At 43.9% G+C, this 23,089-nt stretch overlaps 1 protein-coding gene across 1 annotated transcript in view; it reads right to left on the bottom strand.

Moving 5' to 3' along the window:
* The window catches only part of MLH1 (mutL homolog 1), a 199,908-nt gene that overhangs the window by 52,588 nt on the left and 124,231 nt on the right, over positions 1-23,089 (bottom strand). The window contains exon 11 of the mRNA XM_068236537.1: positions 10,818-10,971. Coding sequence (XP_068092638.1) covers positions 10,818-10,971 — 154 coding nt within the window. The remainder of the gene's footprint in view (positions 1-10,817; positions 10,972-23,089) is intronic.

Here is a 23,089-nt window from a genome sequence, read left to right as displayed (position 1 = left end):
TATTTGCAGTACACTTCTGTGGGTACTCCCCTCTCCGAATATGCAATTTATATTATATTTTATGTGATCATTAGGATGCATTTCTATGCGTACACACAGAAAATCCATCTCCTAGCCATTTTTTCCCCCCACAATAAATATGGCAGCAGAGGGGAATGTGCCCTTAGATGACACACTTCCACCCACTCATAGCCTATCAACATAACACAGGCAGAGGGAATCCGCCCACATCAGCCCTAACCACGCCCCCTGGATGATGCCGTCTTCCGCCCCTCATTACTCTGCAAAATCTTCACTATATAAGAAGCAGACACAGCGCCCGCTCCGCACAGACGCGCTGTACTTGGCTACACAACTTCTGAGGTAGGATCCTCTATTATATGAAACATATTGCCGATATTTGTATTGTTTTATTTAAGAGCATAAACATCTTATTGGGCAGAAACAAAGATAAGATCTGTTATGGTTGCCATCAGGTGGTTGCTATCGGGATCCCTATCAGGTGATTTGTGGATTGAATTGAAGCATTTAATTGATTGTATAAGCTATCTTTCATAGATGACCCCAATAAGATACAACTACTCTAATGTGATTTTTCATGCACACTTGCATGTGTGGGTGCACACTTGTAATTATGTATGTGTATAATTGTCATCATTATCGCATATGGAGATGGGGTAAATTATGTTGTAACATACAGTATGTGCGCATATATATTGATGCATATATATTGATGTGGCATTGAACTTGGGAGAATATGTTCAGAGCGCTGTTCTCCTGGGTCTAATATATACAAAGTACTACGTATGTTTTCTATAGGTACACTGACCTTTACCAAGCAAGGAAGAAATACAGATGTAATGTCCAAAAATGTACCGTATATATACTCGAGTATAAGCCGACCCCCCAACTTATACCCAAAAAAAAAAAAAAAAAAAAAAAAAAAAAAAAAAAAAAAAAAAAAAAGGAAAAAATGATTGACCCGAGTATAAGCCGAGGTATATCCAGTATAGGTAGCCAGCCATTGGTGCTCTAGTATAGGTAGCCATGTGTAGATGTCTGCAGTATAGGTTGCCAGCCATAGGTGATCTAGTATAGGTGGCCAGGTGTAGATGTCTGCAGTATAGGTAGCCAGCCATAGGTGCTCCAGTATAGGTGGCCAGGAGTAGATATAGGCAGTATAGGTAGCCAGCCATAGGTGCTCTAGTATAAGTAGCCAGGTGTAGATGTCTGCAGTATAGGTAGCCAGCCATAAGTAAGGTGTAGATGTCTGCAGTATAGGTAGCCAGCCATAGGTGATCTAACATAGGTGGCCAGGTGTAGATGTCTCTAATATAGGTAGCCAGCCATAGGTGTGCCCCTTTCCCCATAGGCAGTGTGCCCCCCTTCCTCCCCTTGCAGGCTGAAAGATTAGATAGAAGGAGAGGGGATCAGCGGGACTCAGCTGCGGGCCGACTCTTCCCTGTTGTCGGGTCCCCTCTCCATGCCTGAAATAAGAGCAGCAGCAGCAGCGGGCCAGCTGGGTGTCTCACCTTCCAGGCGGCTCCAGGCAAAGATCAAATGTCTCCGGGCTTCTCCGTGTACATCGTGGCTAACAGGAAGTAGTAATCACACTACTTCCTGCTAGCCGCAATGTACATGGAGGAGCCTGGAGACATTTGATCTTTGCCTGGAGCCGCCTGGAAGGTGAGACACCCAGCTGCCGTCGCTGCTGCTGCTCTTATTTGAGGCATGGAGAGGGGACCCAACAAGAGGGAAGAGTCGGCCCGCGGCTGAGTCCCGCTGTTCCGCTAATCCCCTCTCCTATCTAATCTTTCAGCCTGCGGGGAAGGGAGTAGGGGAGAGAGGAGGAGGGGTGCGCATTGCCTGCAGGGGAAGTGGGGGCGAACTGCCTGCGGGGGAGGTATGCCTGGCCACCTATACTCTCTCAAGTATAAGCAGAGACCCCCACTTTGGGACCACTTTTTGGGTTCCAAAAACTCTGCTTATAATCGAGTATATATGGTTCTTTATTTCACTGTATGTCATATAGGGCACAGTACATAAAATTAATTACGAGTTTTGGAGTTCATAATCTGCATTTAATATTTTTTAAAGTTTTTCTTGGAACATTGGAACATAATAAATCTGCTAGTGTAGGCTAGAGACCCGCAAAACGCGTTGCATTTGTTCTGGAGTACGAATTAAATCTTGTTTAAACCATACATAGTGGTTGTGTTTGGTTTTGGGGAGGCAAGTCCACCCTTGCCCCCTAACTTTTATCTGTTTTTACCTATGATCAGTTTTTACTCTGCTGGCGCCTCTGTTTCCATTGCAATTATTGTTATCCACCTGGTGGATGGGTGAACACCCCTTCTTTCCTTCTACAGAGAGCGACTTTAGCCTGAGTGGGGGCAGGCCTAATATCCCCATAAGTGCTTTAACCACTTGAAGACCGCCCCCAGCCGATGGGCGGCGGCAAAGACCGGGCCCAAACGTCCGCAATACGCCCATCGGCGGGGGCGGCATCAGCGGTGGCTGTGCAACGATCGCGTCATCAATGACGCGATCGCCGCCGGCAATAGGCTCCGCCCACCCTGCTCGGAAACCCGCCGGCCAATTAGCAGCGCCGGCGGGTTTCAAATGCGGCGATCCGGCCAATCAGAGGAGTAGAATACACTTTGTTATTGTAACAAAGTGTATTATACTGGCTGCCTCCTCCGCTGATAGTCACTCGTCAGGCGACCATCAGAGAGGACGACAGCGATCAGGATAAGTGTAGCAAAACACTCTTTGCCCCACACAGACCACCCGATCGCCCACCCCAGCCGTCAGAACCCCCCCTGACCACCCCAGCACACCAGTATCTGCACCCTACCACCCACCTAAAAAAAACATCAATCACTCCCTGTCACTATCTAGGGACGCTATCCCCTAGATTAGGTCCCTAACTGCCCCCTAGGGTCCCCTGATCACCCCCCCTACCCTCAGATCCCCCCCAGGGGGTATGCTGTATACAGCTATATAACTGCCTTACCCACTGATCACCTGTCTATCACCCCTTGTCACCACCACCCATCAGCGCAGACCCTAAACTGTCCCTTGGGAGCACCTGATCACCCACCCAGACCCTCAGATTGCCCTCAGACCCCCCCCCCCTCCCGATAACCTCCCCAGTGCATTGTTTACATCTATTCTCCCCTGTAATCCCTCACTGATCTCCTATCGTCACCCCCTGTGTCTGCCACCCACCAGATCAGGACCCAGTCTGCCCCGTGCAGGCACCTAATCAACCCCCCACACCCTTAGATCGCCCTCAGACCCCCCCCCCCCCAATCACCTTCCCAGTGCATTGTATTTGATTGTGCTGCAATTGTATTTCATTGTGCTGTAATTGTATTTGATTGTGCTGTAATTGTATTTGATTGTGCTGTAATTGTATTTGATTGTCCCGTGATCGGCTTTGATTGTCCCGTGATCGGCTTTGATTGTCCCGTGATCGGCTTTGATTGTCCCGTGATCGGCTTTGATTGTCCCGTGATCTGCTTTGATTGTCCCGTGATCAGCTTTGATTGTGCCGTGATCAGCTTTGATTGTGCCGTGATCAGCTTTGATTGCCCTGTGATTGGCCTGTGATTGGCTTTGATTGTGTCGTGATTGGTTTGATTGCCCTGTGATTGACTGATTGTCCCGGGAATTGAGTGCCCTGTGATTGGCCTGCGATTGCCTTTGATTGTCCTGTGATTGTTTCTGATTGCCTCCGATTCCCCACTTGCCACCACCCCCCTGTCACTATCCAAGTGATCTAAAAACAGTGAAAACTGTCACTTTTTTAGTATCACTAGTGTTAGCAGTTAGGCCAGTTAGCTAGGCCCCTTTGTAAGTGTCAGTTAGTGCTCAGCCCACTGCACCACAGTCACTAATTAGCGTCATCACTGTCGCTAATCAACATTAGTACTATATAGTATCTGTAAGTGATCATTACTGATCGCAGTCAGATCTATTAGGGTCACTAGGATCCACAAAAAAACGCAGTGTTTGCCCGATCAGGCCTGATCGTTCGCCTGCACTTGCGTTTAGCCCGCCCCACCGCAGTGACAGAATTTTTTTTTTCTGATCACTGCAAAAAACACTGTACAATAGCTGTGGCACTGTAAACATCAGTTTTGATTTTTTTATCAAAACTCAGTGACCACAGGTTTCTACCTCTCAAATACTCCCTTTTGCTAGGTAGGTGCTCTTTTTTTCTAGGTAGTCTCAGAGGAATACCCACTAAATTTAGCAGCCCACCATGGCAAGAAAGGGGTATTCCGATGATGAGGTTCTCAGGTACATGGCCCAGTCGGATGAGGAAGATTGGGACGCCTCATTCGACGAATCTTCCGGGTCAGAGTTTGAACCTGAATTGAGCAGTGGCTCACTGACCGATAGTGATGACGAGGTTGAGGTCCCGGCTAAAGCCAGGCGTACCACACCCCATGTTGGACCGCAGGTGGCGCAGGATCGGCCTCAAGGGCAGCAGAGTGGTGTTCGTGCTGGTCTGAGATTTCATGGTGGGGCAGGCACCAGCAGCACAACATCTCCTGGACCTAGCACCAGTACTTCCGTAGACCCTGGTGAAGTGGCGAGCACCAGCATGGAAGTTGAAACTGGTTCGGTGGCACGTGCAGTAAGATCCCAGTCGCAGCCACCAAGAAGACGGGCCCGTACTACCCCTAGTTTACCAGAGGTGCTGGCAAACCCAAATTGGCAATCCCCTGATTCCGCCGCACCCGTACTTCCCCCTTTCACCGCCCAGTCTGGAGTCCAGGTGGAGACAGATAATCTAGGATCGGCCCTAGACTTTTTCTATCTGTTCTTCACCCAGGATCTCTTAGACTTAATTGTGGCAGAGACCAACCGTAAGGCCACACAATATATAACCGCCAATCCGGAAAAGTTCCTTGCCCAGCCTTTTCGGTGGAAACCAGTCCAAGTTTCCGAAATGAAAATTTTTTTGGGCCTTCTCCTTCACACGGGACTAGTAAAGCAGAATGTGTTGCGGTCTTATTGGTCTACGGACCCAGCATATCATGTTCCCCTGTACTATGCTGCCATGTCCAGGACACTATTTGAGAACATCCTGCGCTTCCTGCACTTCAATAACAACGAAACCTGTCATCGAAGTGACCACTCTGCTTTTGACCGGCTGCACAAAGTTCGACCCCTCATAGACCACCTGTCATCCAGATTTGCAGATGCTTATACCCCTGACCAGGACATCTGCGTAGACGAGTCCCTCATACGCTTTACCGGGCGCCTTCGCATCAAACAGTACATCCCAAGCAAGCGTGCCCGGTATGGGGTGAAACTGTATAAGCTCTGTGAAAGGGCCACAGGCTATACATCTTATTTTAGGGTCTATGAGGGAAAAGACTCAAAATTGGAGCCGGTCGGATGCCCTGACTACCTGGGGAGCAGTGGAAAGGTTGTGTGGGACTTGGTGTCACCCTTGTTCCAGAAAGGGTACCATCTTTTGTGGACAATTATTACACAAGTGTGGCCCTCTTTCAGCACTTAAAAATAGAAAAAATCCAATGCTGTGGCACCGTGCGGCCTAGTCGCCGGGGCTTCCCCCAACGGCTCATTACCACCAGACTTGAACGGGGGCAGAGGGCCGCCTTGTGTGCTGACGACCTGCTCGCGGTGAAATGGAAGGACAAGAGGGAGGTTTACTTCCTGTCCACCATTCACGCAGACACGACAGTTGAAATTCAACGGCTAAATGAGGTCATTGAAAAACCCCTTGTCGTCCATGAGTATAATACTAACATGGGAGGGGTGGACTTCAATGACCAGAGGTTAGCGCCCTATTTAGTTGCCCGAAAAACAAGACGCTGGTATAAAAAAAGTGTCTTTTTACCTCATTCAATTGGCAATTTACAACAGCTTTGTCCTCTACAGTAAGGCTGGGAGAACTAGATCGTTTATTCAATTTAATAAACAGATCGTGATGGAACTCCTGTATCCAGGAGGTGCCGTGGCCCAACCCCAAGATGCAACTAGCCGGCTGCATGGAAGGCATTACGCCTATCCAATGCCGAGTACCCCAGGTCACCGAATCCGAAGAAAACGTTGTCGTGTCTGCAGCAGGGCTGGAATAAGGCGTGACACCACTGTTTATTGTCCCACCTGTCCTGTCCAGCCTGGCCTATGCCTAGGGGAGTGTTTTGAGAGGTACCACGAGCAGGTACACTATTAGAGTGTAGGGAACTCCACACACAGCGGTAGGCACACAAGGGTCTCTCAGCGCTATTTCACACTGCTGCGATGCGTTAGGACAAAATGCCTAGCAAAAGTCACACTTTGCGGTCCCCCCCTACGCCGGAAGTGCTTGACTCAACGCCAGTGCATGCCTACGTTACTGCGTGGCTTCTGTGGCAATATCGATCGGCCCGGAAGTCATGTTAGTCTATGGCGACGCAGTTCATTACTAGGCCGAATGCTACTCTTGTGGTATTGCCTGAAGGTCTGTTTTGGACGATACGGTGCGGCGGGCTCGACCCACCGGATATGTCAATATGCAGTGTGAAACCAAACATCGGGTTTCCAGAGACCCTAATACACAGGGCTGCCAGAAACCTCTCCTTTCACTTGGGACAAATTGCGTAATGTACTTCGCCACAACTCTGTGCGATTTGCACTTCGCACATTGTTCCATGGGGGAGGAGAGGTTTGTCCTCGGGAGGTAAGTTAAAAAAAAAACAAAAAAAAACAAAAAACAGGTAAGCAAAGTAGTTAATGTTTGGTTTGCAATGTTAAGGTTTTTATTAAAAAAAAGTTCAAAGTTTATTAATGTTAATGAAGCAATTGCTTTGCTGCTTGCTTGTTTTTCTTTTTTTTGTATTTTTTTTCTCTTTTTCCATCCAATAACCTTCCAGGTGGACCGAGCGAACGACTAACCAGCTGCAGCACTGATGGTGCATCCTGACAGAACATTGCGCGTCTGTCAGCTTACACACAAGTCGGTGCATGCAGCGCTGCAGGACGAGATTTCTCCTCCGCAGTCAAAAAGATACGTTTGCCGAGGCATATGGGCCGAGGAGTGGTGTTGGGGATTCATATGCTTTGGCAAGCACTTTGTATCAAAAAAGAACTCTGGCAATGATTTGTTCATCCACATCGATCGGTATGAATGGATAAATCAGGTTTGCCAGGGCATACGAGCTGGTGGGTTTGGATTTTTGGGGCGGCAGCTCCTATGTCCTGGCAGACTCCTTCCCCTCTATTTTTTTTTCAATTTTTTTGGGCAGATATTTTTTCATCCACATTGATTGATTGATTGATTGATTGACGTTCATTTTTCCTTTCAGCCCAGAGTGCATTACCCTTATGCCCAATATAAGGAGTATAGCAGAAACTCCTAATACTGGCCATACATGTAATGATTGCAGAGACCCTAAAATGCCAGGACAGACCCCACGAATGATGCCATTTTGGAAAGAGGACACCCCAAAGTATTCCGTTAGGTGCATGGTGAGTTCATAGAATATTTTATTTTTTGTCACAAGTTAGCATAAATTGTGTTTTTTTTTTTTTTTAACAAAATGTCATTTTCCGCTAACTTGTGACAAAAAATAAAATTTTCTATGAACTCACCATGGCCCTCATGGAATACCTTAGCGTGTATTCTTTCCAAAATTGGGTCATTTGTGGGGTTTGTTAACTGTCCTGGCAAGTGGGTGGGTGGGGGGGGGGGGGGGTGCTAAATTGTAAGTACCTCTGTAAAGCCTGAAGGTGCTCATTGGACTTTGGGCCCCTTAGCGCACCTAGGCTGCAAAAAGGGGTCACACATGTGGTATTGCCGTACTCAGGAGAAGTAGTATAATGTGTTTTGGGGTGTATTTTTACACATACCCATGCTGGGTGGGAGAAATCTCTCTGTAAATGACAATCTTGATTTTTTTTACACACAATTATACTACTTCTCCTGAGTACGGTGAGTTCATAGAAGATTTTATTTTTTGTCACAAGTTGGCGAAAATTGATTTTTATTGTTTTTTTTCACAAAGTGTCATTTTCCGCTAACTTGTGACAAAAATAAAATCTTCTATGAACTCACCGTACTCCTAACGGAATACCTTGGGGTGTCTTTCTAAAATGGGGTCATTTGTGGGGTTCCTATACTGTCCGGGCATTTTAGGGGCCCTAAACCGTGAGGAGTAGTCTTGAAACGAAATTTCTCAAAATGACCTGTGAAATCCTAAAGGTACTCATTGGACTTTTGGCCCCTTAGCGCCGTTAGGGTGCAAAAAAGTGCCACACATGTGGTATCGCCGTACTCAGGAGAAGTAGTATAATGTGTTTTGGGGTGTATTTGTACACATATCCATGCTGGGTTGGAGAAATCTCTCTGTAAATGGACAATTTTGTGTAAAAAAAATCAAAAGATTGTCATTTACAGAGATATTTCTCCCACCCAGCATGGGTATGTGTAAAAATACACCCCAAAACACATTATACTACTTCTCCTGAGTACGGCAATACCACATGTGTGACCCCTTTTTGCAGCCTAGGTGCGCTAAGGGGCCCAACGTCCAATGAGCACCTTTAGGCTTTACAGGGGTGCTTACAATTTTGAACCCCCCAAAATGCCAGGACAGTAAATACACCCCACAAATGACCCCATTTTGGAAAGTAGACACTTCAAGGTATTCAGAGAGGGCTATGGTGAGTCCGTGGCTGATTTCTTTTTTTTTGTCACAAGTTAGAAGAAATGGATATTTTTTTTTTTTCACAAAGTGTCATTTTCCGCTAACTTGTGACAAAAAATAATATATTCTATGAACTCACCATGCCTCTCAGTGAATACTTTGGGATGTCTTCTTTCCAAAATGGGGTCATTTGGGGGGTATTTATACTATCCTGGAATTTTAGCACCTCATGAAACATGACAGGTGCTCAGAAAAGGCAGAGATGCTTGAAAATGGGAAAATTCACTTTTGGCACCATAGTTTGTAACCGCTATAACTTTTACCCAATCCAATAAATATACACTGAATGGTTTTTTTTTTTTATCAAAGACATGCAGCAGAATAACTTTCGCGCTCAAATGTATAGGAAATTTTACTTTATTTGAAAAATGTCAGCACAGAAAGTTAAAAAAGTCATTTTTTTGACAAAATTCATGTCTTTTTTGATGAATATAATAAAAAATAAAACTCGCAGCAGCAATCAAATAGCACCAAAAGAAAGCTGTATTAGTGACAAGAAAAGGAGGTAAAATTCATTTAGGTGGTAGGTTGTATGAGCGAGCAATAAACCGTGAAAGCTGCAGTGGTCTGAATGGAGAAAAAGGCTCTGGTCCTTAAGGGGCGAAAAGACTGTGGTCAGTGGCGTAGCTAAGGAGCTGTGGGCCCCGATGCAAGTTTTACAATGGGGCCCCCCTAGCACTCTATACATAACAATTGATATGACACACCAAAACCTGCCCATGGCAACTACAGTGTCAGAGGTGCAAGAAGGGGATGGGGAACAGTTTGTTAATGATTACCACTAATCAAAGTATCTATTAGAAGTGATTATTATGCGCACAGGACTAATAGAGAGCTAATACTGTAATTGAGGGAGGGCCCCTCTGGCCCAAGGGCCCTGATGCGGCCGCTACCTCTGCACCCCCTATTGCTACGCCCCTGACTGTGGTCCTTAAGTGGTTAAGTGGTTGCCTGAACCCAGCAACCCATACTTGTGAGTATATTTCTTACTGCTGCTAACTTGGCATTTACTTTATCATCAATAATACACTATTGGGGCTCTCAATTGTTGTTTTTCCTTTTTTCTACTATTAAAAGACTCAGCTTTCCTGGATAGTCTTTATAGATCAAGACATATTATTAAGCTTTTGCCAAATAAACTAGTTTGGAGATTTTCTCTTTTCATCATTACTCACATTTTCAATTTTTTGATGCACCCTCCTAACTTTTACTGAAATGTATTTTTACCATTAAGAATGATGGCAATAGTGTGTATTTTTCATAAAAAAAAAAAAAAAAAGAAGGTTTCTCAGTTTCAACATCTTGCATGTCCTATTTTCAAGTAAATACAATGTAAAAATGATTGGCAATTTATTCAAATCTATCTTTTTAATATACATCTTAAGTGGCATTGTTTTTGTGTAAAAAATTAGTAAAAAAAAATAAAAAAAAATAGTACCAGTATACAAATAATTTCTATGGTCTCCCCTTGAATCAGTCCACCCTTCACCCTCAGCTAGAAGCCATAAAAAAGAAGAAATACAAGGCAGGTACAGTAAAACCCATTGAGTACACCAATCTGTCACATTTACAGATACGCATCAAAAAGGGACAACCAGCATGTCCATATCATGTAGATTTTTTTTTTTTTTTTTTTTTTTTTGTAGAACCTCCACCAACACAAATATTCTTATGTATAGGTAAGTCTGTATTCACAGAAGATGTAACTTCTGCCATATTCAGGGCAGTGGGATTGTTCCAAACTAAAGGAAGAAATGTCATTGTTTTTATTTAGCTTTTACAAGAGGATAAGAGGATGTGACTGATGGCTGAGGAGGACATTGAGGGATCTCAGTCTCCAGGAAGGGTACAGGTATAGATAGCTTTTTATGCCCAACTATAACCTTACAATTACTTTCTTTAAAATACATTAATGCATTTGAATATGATGGAGAGGTAGGACAATTTGGATGCAATTTACGCTTTAATTTATTAAAAATATTTTCTGAGGGGAAAAAATAACCAAATGATTTTTGAGCGCACAGAGATGGAAAAAAATCATTACTTACATACTGGAGGATGGAAGATGAGAGCAACATGTTTTACCTGCGTAAAGTACATCCGAGAGGAGTTGGATCCCAGCAGTTTTCCCTCTATGTTTTGCTGAACTTTCTCAATAATATTTTCTTCATGAAGAAAATGAACTTCGTGTTTTGTAGGATGAACATTGACATCAACATTCTGAGGGGCTATGTCCAAGCTACCAAAACAGTCATTACAAATATAAAACACAAAATAGATACTATTATTGCTGATAAAAGGATTGGAAAAAAAAAGTGTATTTACTTTAAAAAAAAATAAAAAAAAAAAATCACATGGTTTTAACACACTTGAGCAGCAATGCAGAATAATGAGGCGTATTAAAGTTGAATTTTCCAACCTAGGCTGGGACAATAGGCGGGCTCTAGAGTACATACCACGACCACACTGCACTGTGCAGCCTCCAAGTCGAGTTGCCTCTGTAGCTTATATATGTCCCAATGTAGATATGTTGATTTCTTCTAAAGAAAAAAAAAACTAAGTGGCTAACAGATGTCTTGACTAAAGGTACCCAATACGCTGGCAGATCTGCAGATTAGATCCCTCTCTGATCAAACCGGAGGAGGCTTAGATACTTTCCTTGCGTTGAAAGACATCCATGGCTATAATTACTAGGTAATGCCCTGTGGTGTTGATACAGGGATTTTATCTGATTGCCATCTGCAGTCAGGAAGGAATGTTTTCCCTTTTGGGGCTAATTGCACCATGCCTTGTAAGGGTTTTTCGCCTTCCTCTGGATCAACAGGGGTATGTGAGGGAGCAGGCTGGTGTTGTACTTTGTTCTCTGGTTGAACTCGATACAGATAACTTTTTTTCAACCCAAATAACTATGTAACTACTGCTGCCAGTGTAATGCACATACATTTGCAATAGATTTCAGCATGAAATCTATAGGAAATCTGTGCAGCCACCTCTGCTTTCCAGGCCCCCCAGGTCTCCCCCTTGTATTGTGTAACCCCCCCCCCATGGTGAGTGTTTTAGACTCACCTATCTGCTAGTGCGCCTCCTCCCGGTCTTTCTCCATGGCTGCCTGTATCCCATGAACCATCCCGCTCATGTACATGGTACAGGCACCCCCAGCAGCCATGAAGAAAGACGCAGGACACAGGAGGAGACACGCCCATGGACAGGTTAAGCCTGAAACACTCACCACAGGCCATGTGACTATTTGCCACTAACCATCACCCGCTATCTGCCACTATGAGTCTGCCACTAGCTGTAATTTTCTATATGCTGAAAGCCATCACCCACTATCATCCGCCAGCCATTACCGACTCACTGCTACTATCTGTCAACTATTATCAACCAATAGCGATCAGCACAATCTACCACTACCCAACACCCACTATCTGCCGCTAGCCACCACCCACTATCTCCTGTTAGCCATCACCCATTATCTGCCGCTAGCCACCACCCACTGTCACCAATTGTCATGCTACCCTTCACCCACTGTCACCCAATTGTCAGTTGTCACACACGGTCATTACCCACCACCCACTATCTACCACTATTTGTCACCCACTATCTGTAACTAGCCATCAACTACTATTTGCCCCTACTGGTTACCCACTATCAGTTGCTACTTGCAACCCACTGTCTGTTAATACCTGTCACCTATTACCGGATGATACCTTTCACCCACTATCTGCCATCCACTTTTTGCCACTACTTCTATGGTATGTCAGTACTTGCAATCTACGTCCTGTCAGTGCTTGTTACATACCACTTATCACTACAATCTACCTCTCCTTACCTGCATGCCACTAGAATCTACTAATCACTGTCTAATAGAATCTACTAATTATTATTATTATTTATTGTATTTATAAAGCGCCAACATATTACGCAGCGCTGGACAATAAATAGGGATACATACATTGCAACAAGGGGTGACAGACCGAGAGGTAGCAAACGGTTATACAACATAGCACAAGGTTATACATACAATCAGGGTATAAAATGCGGTTTACAGAGACCCGGCAAAACAAGTACGAGTTAGTCCATGAGAAGGGTGTAATTGCCGGGGTAGTAAAATTAAGAAGGACACACTAAGGGAAGGGGGAGGCCCTGCCAAGGCTTACAATCTAAAGGGGGGGGGGGACGACACATAAGGTAGGACTGTGGAAAGGGTGATTGACAGAGAGTTAGAGTGTGGTAGATGTGGGGTAGGCTATTTTAAAGAAATGTGTTTTGAGGGCTTGCTTGAAAGTGTTGAAGGAAGGAGCGAGTCTGAGGGGGAGTGGAAGGGAGTTCCATAGTGTGGGGGCAGCTCTTGAGAAATCTTGCAAGTGTGCATGGGAATAAGAAATGCGTGGGGAGGTCAGGCGGAGATCATTGGAGGACCGGAGGGGACGGGCAGGTATATATCTGTTGACGAGCTCAGAAAATTCGAATTACTCCCTGCCACTAAAATCCACGTGTCACTACAATACTTGTCTGTGTTCTGCTCGTCATTGGCAATACAGTCTTCATAATTATATAAGTGATTGCCTTGAATTAGCAGCATAGTGTACGTATGAAAGTACAAGGCTACCTTCACAATGGGGAGTTGCATTCCCTGGAATAACAGTAACGCAACAGAGGGAAAAAGTCTCATCACACATATTGCATCATGTACAGTGGAGTATATAGCAATGTGAGTATATTGTTTGATGCAATGCACCAGTGTATAAGTAGCCTCCGTGTGTGGGGGTTACATGGGTTGCTTTTCCTGGGATGCCAAATAAGTAAGGACAGGCTCTGGGTACAGTTTCAACTAGCATCACACGCCACATAACATTCTATGGTAGCCAGGATTGCAGGAAATGGTACAAGAGATTGGAGTGGTGCTGCAGTCCGGGCTGCAAGTCTGAAAGCTACTAGAGCAGTAAAGGTCAGGCCACACCCTCTTTACCTATGGAAACAAACAGCTAGGATAGGTAATAAGTGTATGGTAGGGCTGAACAAGTCAGTGGTTGCAGATTTAATTATTATATATTATGTTTGACTTTAGATGGGCTTTAAACTACAGTATGCCAGACAGACAGTGATAAAGACCACCACTGCTGGCTTCCTTTAGCTAGACGATGTATGCTACCTGCCAGGTTGTGCTGCAGATACTTTCACTAGAATACTTTCTTAGTCTATCATAGGAAACAAGTATGCATAATAAAACAGTTAGGGCTCGTTCACATCATTAGCGCAGAATGGCTGTGCAATCGGAATACAATGCGCATAATCGCACGCCATTTGCGCTGCTATGTGCTGCTGATGCCATGCGCCGCTATGTGCTGCTGATCCCATTCACTACAGCGAACGGGTCAGCACTGCGCTTGGCCGAAAAGCGCATGCAGCAGTACAATAGTGCATTGCACTGCTTAGCAGTGCATATGATCTGAATGGCAGAAGTGCCGTCTATGCACTTCTGCTGTTCTTGTGTGTCGCACACCATATGCGTTGTGGAAATCCGCACGGCAGCACATATGATGTAAACGAGGCCCTACACAACATTTTTCAGTGGAGAGATTTATGAATTATGTAAGTGATATGAGCAGCATAATGCTGGGTACACACGATGCTTTTTTCGGTCGATTTCCCGTTCAATCGATTTTCGATTTGTTTTTTTGCTCGATTTCCAGCTTGATTTTTTTATCTTTTCTTATCAATTTCTATTCACTTGTATGAGAAATCGAGCGGTAAAACTATCGAAAGTAATACCAGACATGACGGAAATTAACAATCGAACGCATCTATTAACTGCAAAAACGCAAGGTGTGTTAGATTAAGAACAGCTAGCAATATTTTCTAAGAGAGAGGTCAGAAATGACGGCCTCAATATCTGTCATACATTTCAATGTCATTAGCTAGAATTAGAGACAACAGGCTACACTAAGCATTGTTGCCGAGGTATTTAGATATGGCACTCATGGGATTTATTGTGCCCGTTATGCTACTTATTCTGGAGAGGAAAAAAAATGGTCTCTCTGTTGTATACGTTCTGGCCCAGAAGGACAGAGAATGAACTTTCTTTTAAATCCCTTTTGTAGAAAGTATTTTTACTGAAGTAGAGGAAGGGAAGCCAGGGACAATATTCCTAGTGAAGGTCTTCTGCATCTTTACCTTGCCCAAAATTAAAGGATTAAAGCAGAAAACCATTCTCATTTCAACTGTGACAATTTACTGGCGTAGGAAAAGTAATGGCTATGACACAGGTGTAAGGTGCAGGATCACTAGCAGAGTGCTCTCATTGCTGGAAGCACAGTAGCACCTTCCAGCTATTTTTTTTTCAAGGCTTTAACAAAGGACAGCTGCATAAATAATACATTTTAACTCATGCCATGCCACAGTAGTATGCTAATTAAAATGTATTTAAATATTTAAATACATACATAACTGCTACAAACACAATTATGTATGTCAAGCTGTATACATACATAATCACCCTCCAGACTTTCTCATAAAACACTTGGGCCCATACGTAATTCACTTTTTCATCTGAGTTTTCTCTTAGGTGATATATTTAAACTTGCCAATAAAATGCCTTTTAAGCCACCCGAAAGCAAGAAAATACTCAAAAGAATTCTGGTAATACTTTTTCACCAACTTTTAGGTACTTTTTTAGTTGAAAAGTGCTGGAAAGTTATTTTAAATCAAAGAGGAAAAATTATCTCCTAGGAGAAAACTCAGGTGAAAGAGTGAATTGCACATGGCAATTCATGTCTGTTGCATAGATCATAGGAGGCCCTTCTGTACAGACTACTTTAATTAGTAGAGACAAGGGTTTTGTTCTTTTTTTCTCATTTTGTTGTGAATACAGTTATGGTCTGAACAGAGTTAAAAACTAAGTATTTTCTGGGTTTTTAAAGCAGCGCGGACAGCCATACTATCCTAGAGGGGGAAAAAAAACACATATATAAGTTTATAAATACTTGTTCTACTTTTATAACAGATTTATTGTACTGTCCACATTTTGATTTCAATGAGTTTTATATGGTAAATAAAGAAAACTGTTCCTGGCAATTTCCATTTTGAATTCTTCTGACTGAAGCCAAACTGCCCTGTCATATCTAGCTTGCTTTGAAGACATGTGAGCACAGCATAGATCGCATTTCAGCAGCTCACTGAACTGCCCTCAGCCAATCAGTGAGGAGCAGGAATGTGGTGAGGTGAGATAACAAGCTTCCCTCTCCATGGCAATGTACCAAATAGCGCCAGTCTGAGATGAGATTTATTATAGCAGAAACATTTCTGATTAGATTGAAGTGCTTGCAATGCAGGGTGATGTTGCAGGCTGCATAATAAACACAGAGAAGTGGGTAAATGGAATTTGATTTTATGGCTGACAATCCCACTTTAATGTAAAGTTGAGCTTAATGTAAGCTTGCCTTCTCCAAATTATAGAAAGTTCTGCACTATGTAAAGAATGTATTTTACATAATGTTAACATGCTTATGTCATGGCAGGCTCTGTCTTAATGATTGAGGACTGGAGGGGTGCAAGGATTAAATACTTACAGGTTCAGAAATCATCTCTCCAGGCGGGTGATCACTCCGCCCCCTTGATATTGCGGCCATGGCAATTTTCTTTCAGTTCTTCCCGAGGCTCTAGCCACAACTATCTTCTTTGACTCAGCCCCAAGCTCAGCAGCCGCAGTCTAATTGCGGCTGCCGAGCTGGGTGCAGTCTGCGGCAACACAGGTGGAAGTTTCAAAAGAGCTTTGGTAGTTCTTCAGACACATGGCGGCAATTACATTGCAGAGGAGTTGGGCGGATCAGGTAAGTATTTAAGCCTGAGACTCGCCCCTCCCCCTCAAAAGCAACAGTAACCTTCCTGGCGGTAACCCCGAACATTCGGGGTAAGCAGCACAGGAGGGTTTCTCAGGCCCTGCTAGGCCGATTTGCATAATTTTTTTTTTGCTACACGCAGCTAGCACTTTGCGCATACCGATCGCCTGGCCTATCAGCGCCAGGAAGCACTGAGGGGTGGATCGGGACCCCCAATGACGTCACGATGTCGATGACGTCATCCCGCCCGTCGTCATGGCGACGGGGGAAGCCCTCCAGGAAATCTCGTTCTTTGAACAGGATTTCCTGATCGCAGATCGAGGGAGGCGATCGGAGCGGATGGGGGGATGCCGCTGCACAGCGGCTATCATGTAGCGAGCCCTAGGCTCGCTACACGATTTAAAAAAACATGACAGGCTCTGTCTATTTTACCAAAGGTACTCTTTAACCACTTAACGACCGCCTAACGCCGATAGGCGTCGGCAGGTCGTTAGTGGTTTCCCATGGAAACGGCCGTTCCATGTCAGTTCACGGAGGCTGTCTCCGTGAACAGTCTAAATGTAAGCACGCGGGGAAGAAGTCCACGCGGTTTACATCATACGGCGCAGTAGCGCCGTAAAGGAGATCGGCGATCCCCGGCCTCTGATTGGCTGGGGATCGCCGGGATTTGATAGGCTGAAGCCTATCCTAAGCAGCGCAGGACGGATTTCCGTCCTGTGCAGCCCAGAGGGAGAGTGAGGGAGAGGAAGGGAGGGCGGAAAATGCTGCGGAGGGGGGCTTTGAGGAGCCCCCCTGCAACACAAACATAGCCGGCGGTGATCAGACCCCCCCAGCAGGGCATCCCCCTAGTTGGGAAAAAAGGGGGAGGGGGGGGGGGGGAAGTCTGATCGCCCTGGCTGAAACCTGATCTGTGCTGTGGGCTGGAGAGCCCACGCAGCACAGATCAGAGCAGAATAGCCCGGTCCTTAAAGAGAACCTGAACTGAAAATAAAAAGTCAAAATAACCATGTACAGGTCATACTTACCTCATGTGTAGTCCCCTCCTCAATCTCTTTCTGCTCTCCTGCATCCCATTTGTCCACTGCGATCAATGCAATTCTCTGTCCTCCATTTTGAAAATGGCCGTTACCCCATAACAGCTTCCTGGTCAGCACACTGTTAAACTGTAATATCACCCACACATTGCCTTGCACATTCATTTGAAACTGACAGCTGCTGATATATAACTGATAGCAACTGGTATATTTCAGTTCTGACAAAATATTGTCAGAACTGGAAGGGATCACTGTAAGAAGAAAATTGTGAGCTTCTGAGAGGAACTGACGGTGAGGTCAGTATGTAATATTAATTTGCAGCTACAGCATATGTTTATTTTAAATAATTTTAGTCGCTTCAGGTTCCCTTTAAGTGGTTAAGGTCAATAGCCACTGCACATACAGAGTAAAATTTCTGTCATAACAAAAAGTCAATTATATTGCAATGGTGATCACCACACCCTTTTTGTATGGTGAAAATGTAGAGGATACACCAGAAAAATCAGATCTGGACACCTAATTGATGAACTAAGAATTTAAATGTTTATTCCATGCATAGAAACAACAGATAAAAATAAAAAAAAAATCAAAGATAAGGGCAGGGTCCTTCCATGTCATAATATTGCAACATAGTTGAACAAACAACTGTTAACTGAAACTCATCGGAGGAGATGCTCCAAGCTGGCTGCGTACATTTCAGACCCAAGGAAGCAGGTAACTCATGAAACCTGTTGTCAATTGTATTTAGCACATTGAATTGTTTGGCATTCCTTTATTTCAGCACTTTATTCAGCTAAGCACACCCTTTTAAAAACTGGTTTTAGACCATTGGTGTACCTTCCTCCCATTAGTTCCAGTGAGTAGCCCCCCTCCCCCAACCATTGGGGGTGTTATATTAAGTGGCGCTAAACTCAGAACTTCCTATCTGCTCTAAAAAATTAGCCACAGCATGATAACCTTTGGGGGGAAAAATCGTCATTACAGTTTATGAAAAACCTAAAAAAAACCTGAAGTTTTACTTGGATTTGCTTCACTGAGAGTACTAAAAGGGTTAAGCTAGTAGTTATTGAACAGCGCACATCTCTGATTTACAGCCCTACTAACAGCTAAATAAGCATAGAGCACAGTCCAGTGAATTTATTTAGCAACTACCATATATGTGAAATAAAGACTTTTCCTTGTGTGCTGTGCTAGAGTTCGGGTCTGCTTTAAGTTCTCTTATTTTTATGATCTTGCCACATTCTTTTATTGCAAGTGTGGCCTGTCCTCATGTTGAAGAGATTGGGTGCCCATACAGAAGTGAAGACTTTCAATCTTCACTAACACCATTTACCATGGTAGCTGTGCATGCAACAGTCTTGTGCGTACCCTTTTTTTTTTATTGACATTTAATTGTTGCTAAATTTACTGCACTATAGAAAGTGGTTTGTTTGACTGGAAGGTACCAGGCACTCACAGTTCCCACTGAAACAACCGTTACGTTGTTAATGAAAAAGGTCTATGCACAGCTCTGATACAATGTTGTGACATATAATGGCCTTGGCCTTCTCTTTGATCACTTTGATATGGTGGATGTATTTGAACAGGAGGGGTTCTAATTATCAACTTGTATGTGTGCATTCGTGATCTTCAAAGCATTAATGTAAACTTCTTAGCACATTTGCCAAAATATACCCAGGAGCAGACCAAACCATGAGGACAGGGGGTGAGCAATGCTGATCTCCATGTCAATAGATTGATCATATAGACAAGTAGTAGAAGGCAGAACCCAACCATCCAGATGCGACATGCTTTTGGTCATTGTCCCTCTGCTCCAGGAACAGCAAAGCAGAATTTCCAAGAGAAGAGACCCAGCACCATCTTCAAATGCATGTCAAGCACTTTATTTTTAAAGCATCAAAAGCATTTAAACGGGCAAATCTATACGACGTTTCGAGAGGAGCCTCCTCTCTTTATCAAGCCGACAGGCCCTCTGAGTACATACAATTTCAAACGGCTTTAAATAGTAGTTGCTCCACTAAGGAGCCAATCAGAATGGTCTGGACGCCCTGTTGTCAGCCAATCAGGCTAGGTTCCTAAATGTAAGCCCTCACATCCGGAGGAGGACCTGATGGGGAACTGCATCTATTTTTATGCTCCAATCACTTTAAAAAGACCGCTGGAGCACCGACCAACGAGGGCAGAGCATGTCATGAGTAAAAAAAATGTAATATAACCGACGTACGCTTAAATCAGCAATGGAAATCCGCATGCGTGTATAATGACGCATATGCGTAAAAACGTACACAACCCGGAAAGCATAAATCATTTTTTTTTATTCTTTTTGAGTTTTCAAAGTATAACAATTAAATAAACATTGCTGATAGCCACACACAGGTGGCCAGCAGCAAAATAAACACAACATGCACATGTCTCTCCACTAACATTCACCAACTACCCCAGTATCCCCCCTCCCTCCCCTATACAAAACAGTATATTAATTAAGCAAACATTGCACTTTGATTGGTCAGGTTACAAGCAGAGATTAGCAGTAAACTCAGATCCGATAACAATAATACAGATATATTTGTCTTTAGGTATATTAGAGAGGTATATATCAGGACAAAATAAGCACACTTGAATAGATTAATTTGTGTCCTTATTGCTGGTCCAAGGTTTCCAGATTTTCTCAAATTTTTGCGGGCAACCTCTAGCTAAGTATGCGGCTTTATACAAATGAAGGGAATCATTTATTATTTTTTTCCAGCATTGTACTGAAGGTGGTTCTGCTTTTTTCCAGTTTAATACTATTGCTTTGCAATAATAATATAGCAGTAGTCCTATTAATGTTCTCTCAGCATGTGTGCTGGCTAACCTAGTGGTGTCTCCAAGTAAAACAGTAATAGGGGTCACAAGGTGTACTTATTTTAGTGATTTTAGTAATGTAATCACATATGGTTTTCCAAAGAGGAGACACCCCAGGACTGGTCCACATAATATGATCTAAGTCTGCATCAGCTGCAGCACATCTCCAGCACATCACCTGGTCAAACTTGGATATCTTGGCCAGGGTCAAGTATGCCCTATGCAGGATTTTGAATTGTATTAACTTATCTGTGGACGCTATGAGGTACCCGAAGGGTTTAATCCAAGCATCTTCCCACTCCTCATCAAGGTTAGGGAGAATAGTAAGCCAAGGCTGCTTGCACGAGGTCACATGTGATTCAGTTAATAAAATAATATTTTGATATATTACAGATAAGGCCTTTTTAAGGTTCTCATCTAGTAATATGTTCTCCAGCTCAGTAGTATTAAGATGAACTGGTACCTTGGCAAATTGGGAGTCGTAGGCGTGTCGAAGTTGAATATATCGGAAGAAATAAAAATTTGGAAGGGAAAATTTTTCTTTAAGTGGGTTGAATTGTAATAGAGATCAGTCCTGAATAATGTGCTCAATGTGAGTCACCCCTCTAGAAATCCATATTATTGGGTCTGGAATAGAGAAAAAGTGAGGTAATTTCGGGTTATTCCATAGGGGAACATTTGGAGATAGTTTATTCTGGGGGGGGCCTGCTCCAGCTGTCAATCAATGTCCAGGCCCTAATTACCACTTTCATGTTATTGGTAAGTGTGTAGGGAGCTGTGGCACCTCTATATAATATCTGTTTAAGGGCTTCAAATTAGCCTAAAGTTGCAGCATCCAAGACCATAGACGCATCTTGTGTAAGCCACCAATTGCCAGTGACCAATTGGCATGCAAGAAAGTATTTAAACAGATCTCGGAAAGCCAGCTTTGAAGCTTTTTCAAGCTAATTTTTGGAATTTTAGTATGCCAAATAAAACCTAGGAGAATAGATTTTAATTGATTGAAGAATTTTTGTGGTACCCAGATAGGGCAATTTCTAAACAGATGTAAGTATTTAGGAAGCACTTTCATTTTGATCAGGTTGATCCTCCCGACCAGGGACAGAGGAAGACACTGCCAACCAAGGAGTTTTTATTTAGTATATTGTATCAGGGGCACTAGATTATCATCCATAAAGGTATTAGTATGCTTAGTTATCCAGATACCCAGGTATTTAGTTTTATCTATTACTTTCATCGGGGACTGAGGCATGAAAGTGGAATTCAGAAGCATAAGCGTTGACTTTGACCAGTTAACCTCAAGGCCAGAAAAAGGAGCAAATGTGGAAAAAATCTCCAATGCGCCTTTGATAGAGTCATTCGGATTTGACAAGTATATTACCAAGCGTCTGCGTACAGGGACACCCTCTCCACCAGCCCCCCTACAGAAAAGCCACTTATAGATTTGCTTTGTCTTATGGGTGTTGCTATTGGTTCCATGGAGAGTGAAAAAAGAGCCGGAGAGAGAGGGCATCCCTGCCTGGTACCTCTGTGCAGGCCTATTTGGGCAGAAAGTTCAGAACCTATTTTAATTTGTGTTAGGGGTGATTTGTATATGGTTTGTAACCAGGCAACAAGTCTCGCCCCAAATCCCATTTTTCGAGAGTGGCTCATAGTATATCTACAAATGCCAGGGCCCTAGGGACGGTGCTAATATCAGAGGACTGGATGTGGGTAAATATTTGCAGAAGATTTATGTCAGCTGTTTTATGCGGCATAAATCCTGTTTGGTCTGGACTGACCACTTCTGAGATGTGCTTATTTATTCTAGTTGTGAGAATTTTAGCCAATATTTTAAGGTCATTGTTTAGTAGAGATATAGGTCTATAGGACTGGCAGTCTAGAGGGTCTTTGTCCGGTTTTAGTATTAATATGATATGAGCTTGGTAGAAGGAGGGTGGGAGATGGCCGTTTGCTAAACAGTTGTTAAAAGTTGTTTTAAAAGGAACCAGAGACGGAGCAAACTAAACAATAGGAAAAGCTACTATACATACCTGGGGCTTTCTCCAGCCCCATAAGCCTGGATCGCTCCCACGCCGCCATCCTCCGCTGCCTCTATGGCCGGTACCAGGTCCCGTCACTTCCGGCGGGTGCGGCCAATTTTCCGCATCACAGGGGCTCCCTCCAATCCGTACACATGTGCCTGCGCAGTATGGAGGCGCATGCTTACATATATGGAGGGAGCCCCTGTGATACGGACAATTGGCTGCGTCTGCCGGCAGTGACGCAGTGCGCTTGCCTCGACCGGCCCGACTGGCCGGGAGTACGGGACCCGGTGCCGGTGCATAGAGGCAGCAGAGGACGGCGGCGTGGGAGCGATCCAGGCTTATGGGGCTGGAGGAAGCCCCAGGTATGTATAACATATTTTTTTTCTACATCTCCGGTTCTCTTTAAGAGAGGGGGCTAGAATACGCGAGTATCTCTTATAAAACTCGATGGGAATACCATCTGGGCCCGGTGATTTCTGCGGGGGAAAGGAGGATATTGAATCTATGATTTCTTTCTCAGTAATCTCATTTTCTACCTCTTTAGAGGTTTCTTCTGAAATAGAGGGGATATGCAGTTTTTCTAGTTGCTGTGATAATTCGTCATTAGGATC

This window comes from Hyperolius riggenbachi, chromosome 5 (assembly GCF_040937935.1).
Source record: "Hyperolius riggenbachi isolate aHypRig1 chromosome 5, aHypRig1.pri, whole genome shotgun sequence".
NCBI classification, from domain to species: Eukaryota; Metazoa; Chordata; class Amphibia; order Anura; family Hyperoliidae; genus Hyperolius; species Hyperolius riggenbachi.
Note: the sequence above shows the minus strand (reverse complement) of the source record. Positions and strands in the feature narration are given on the sequence as shown.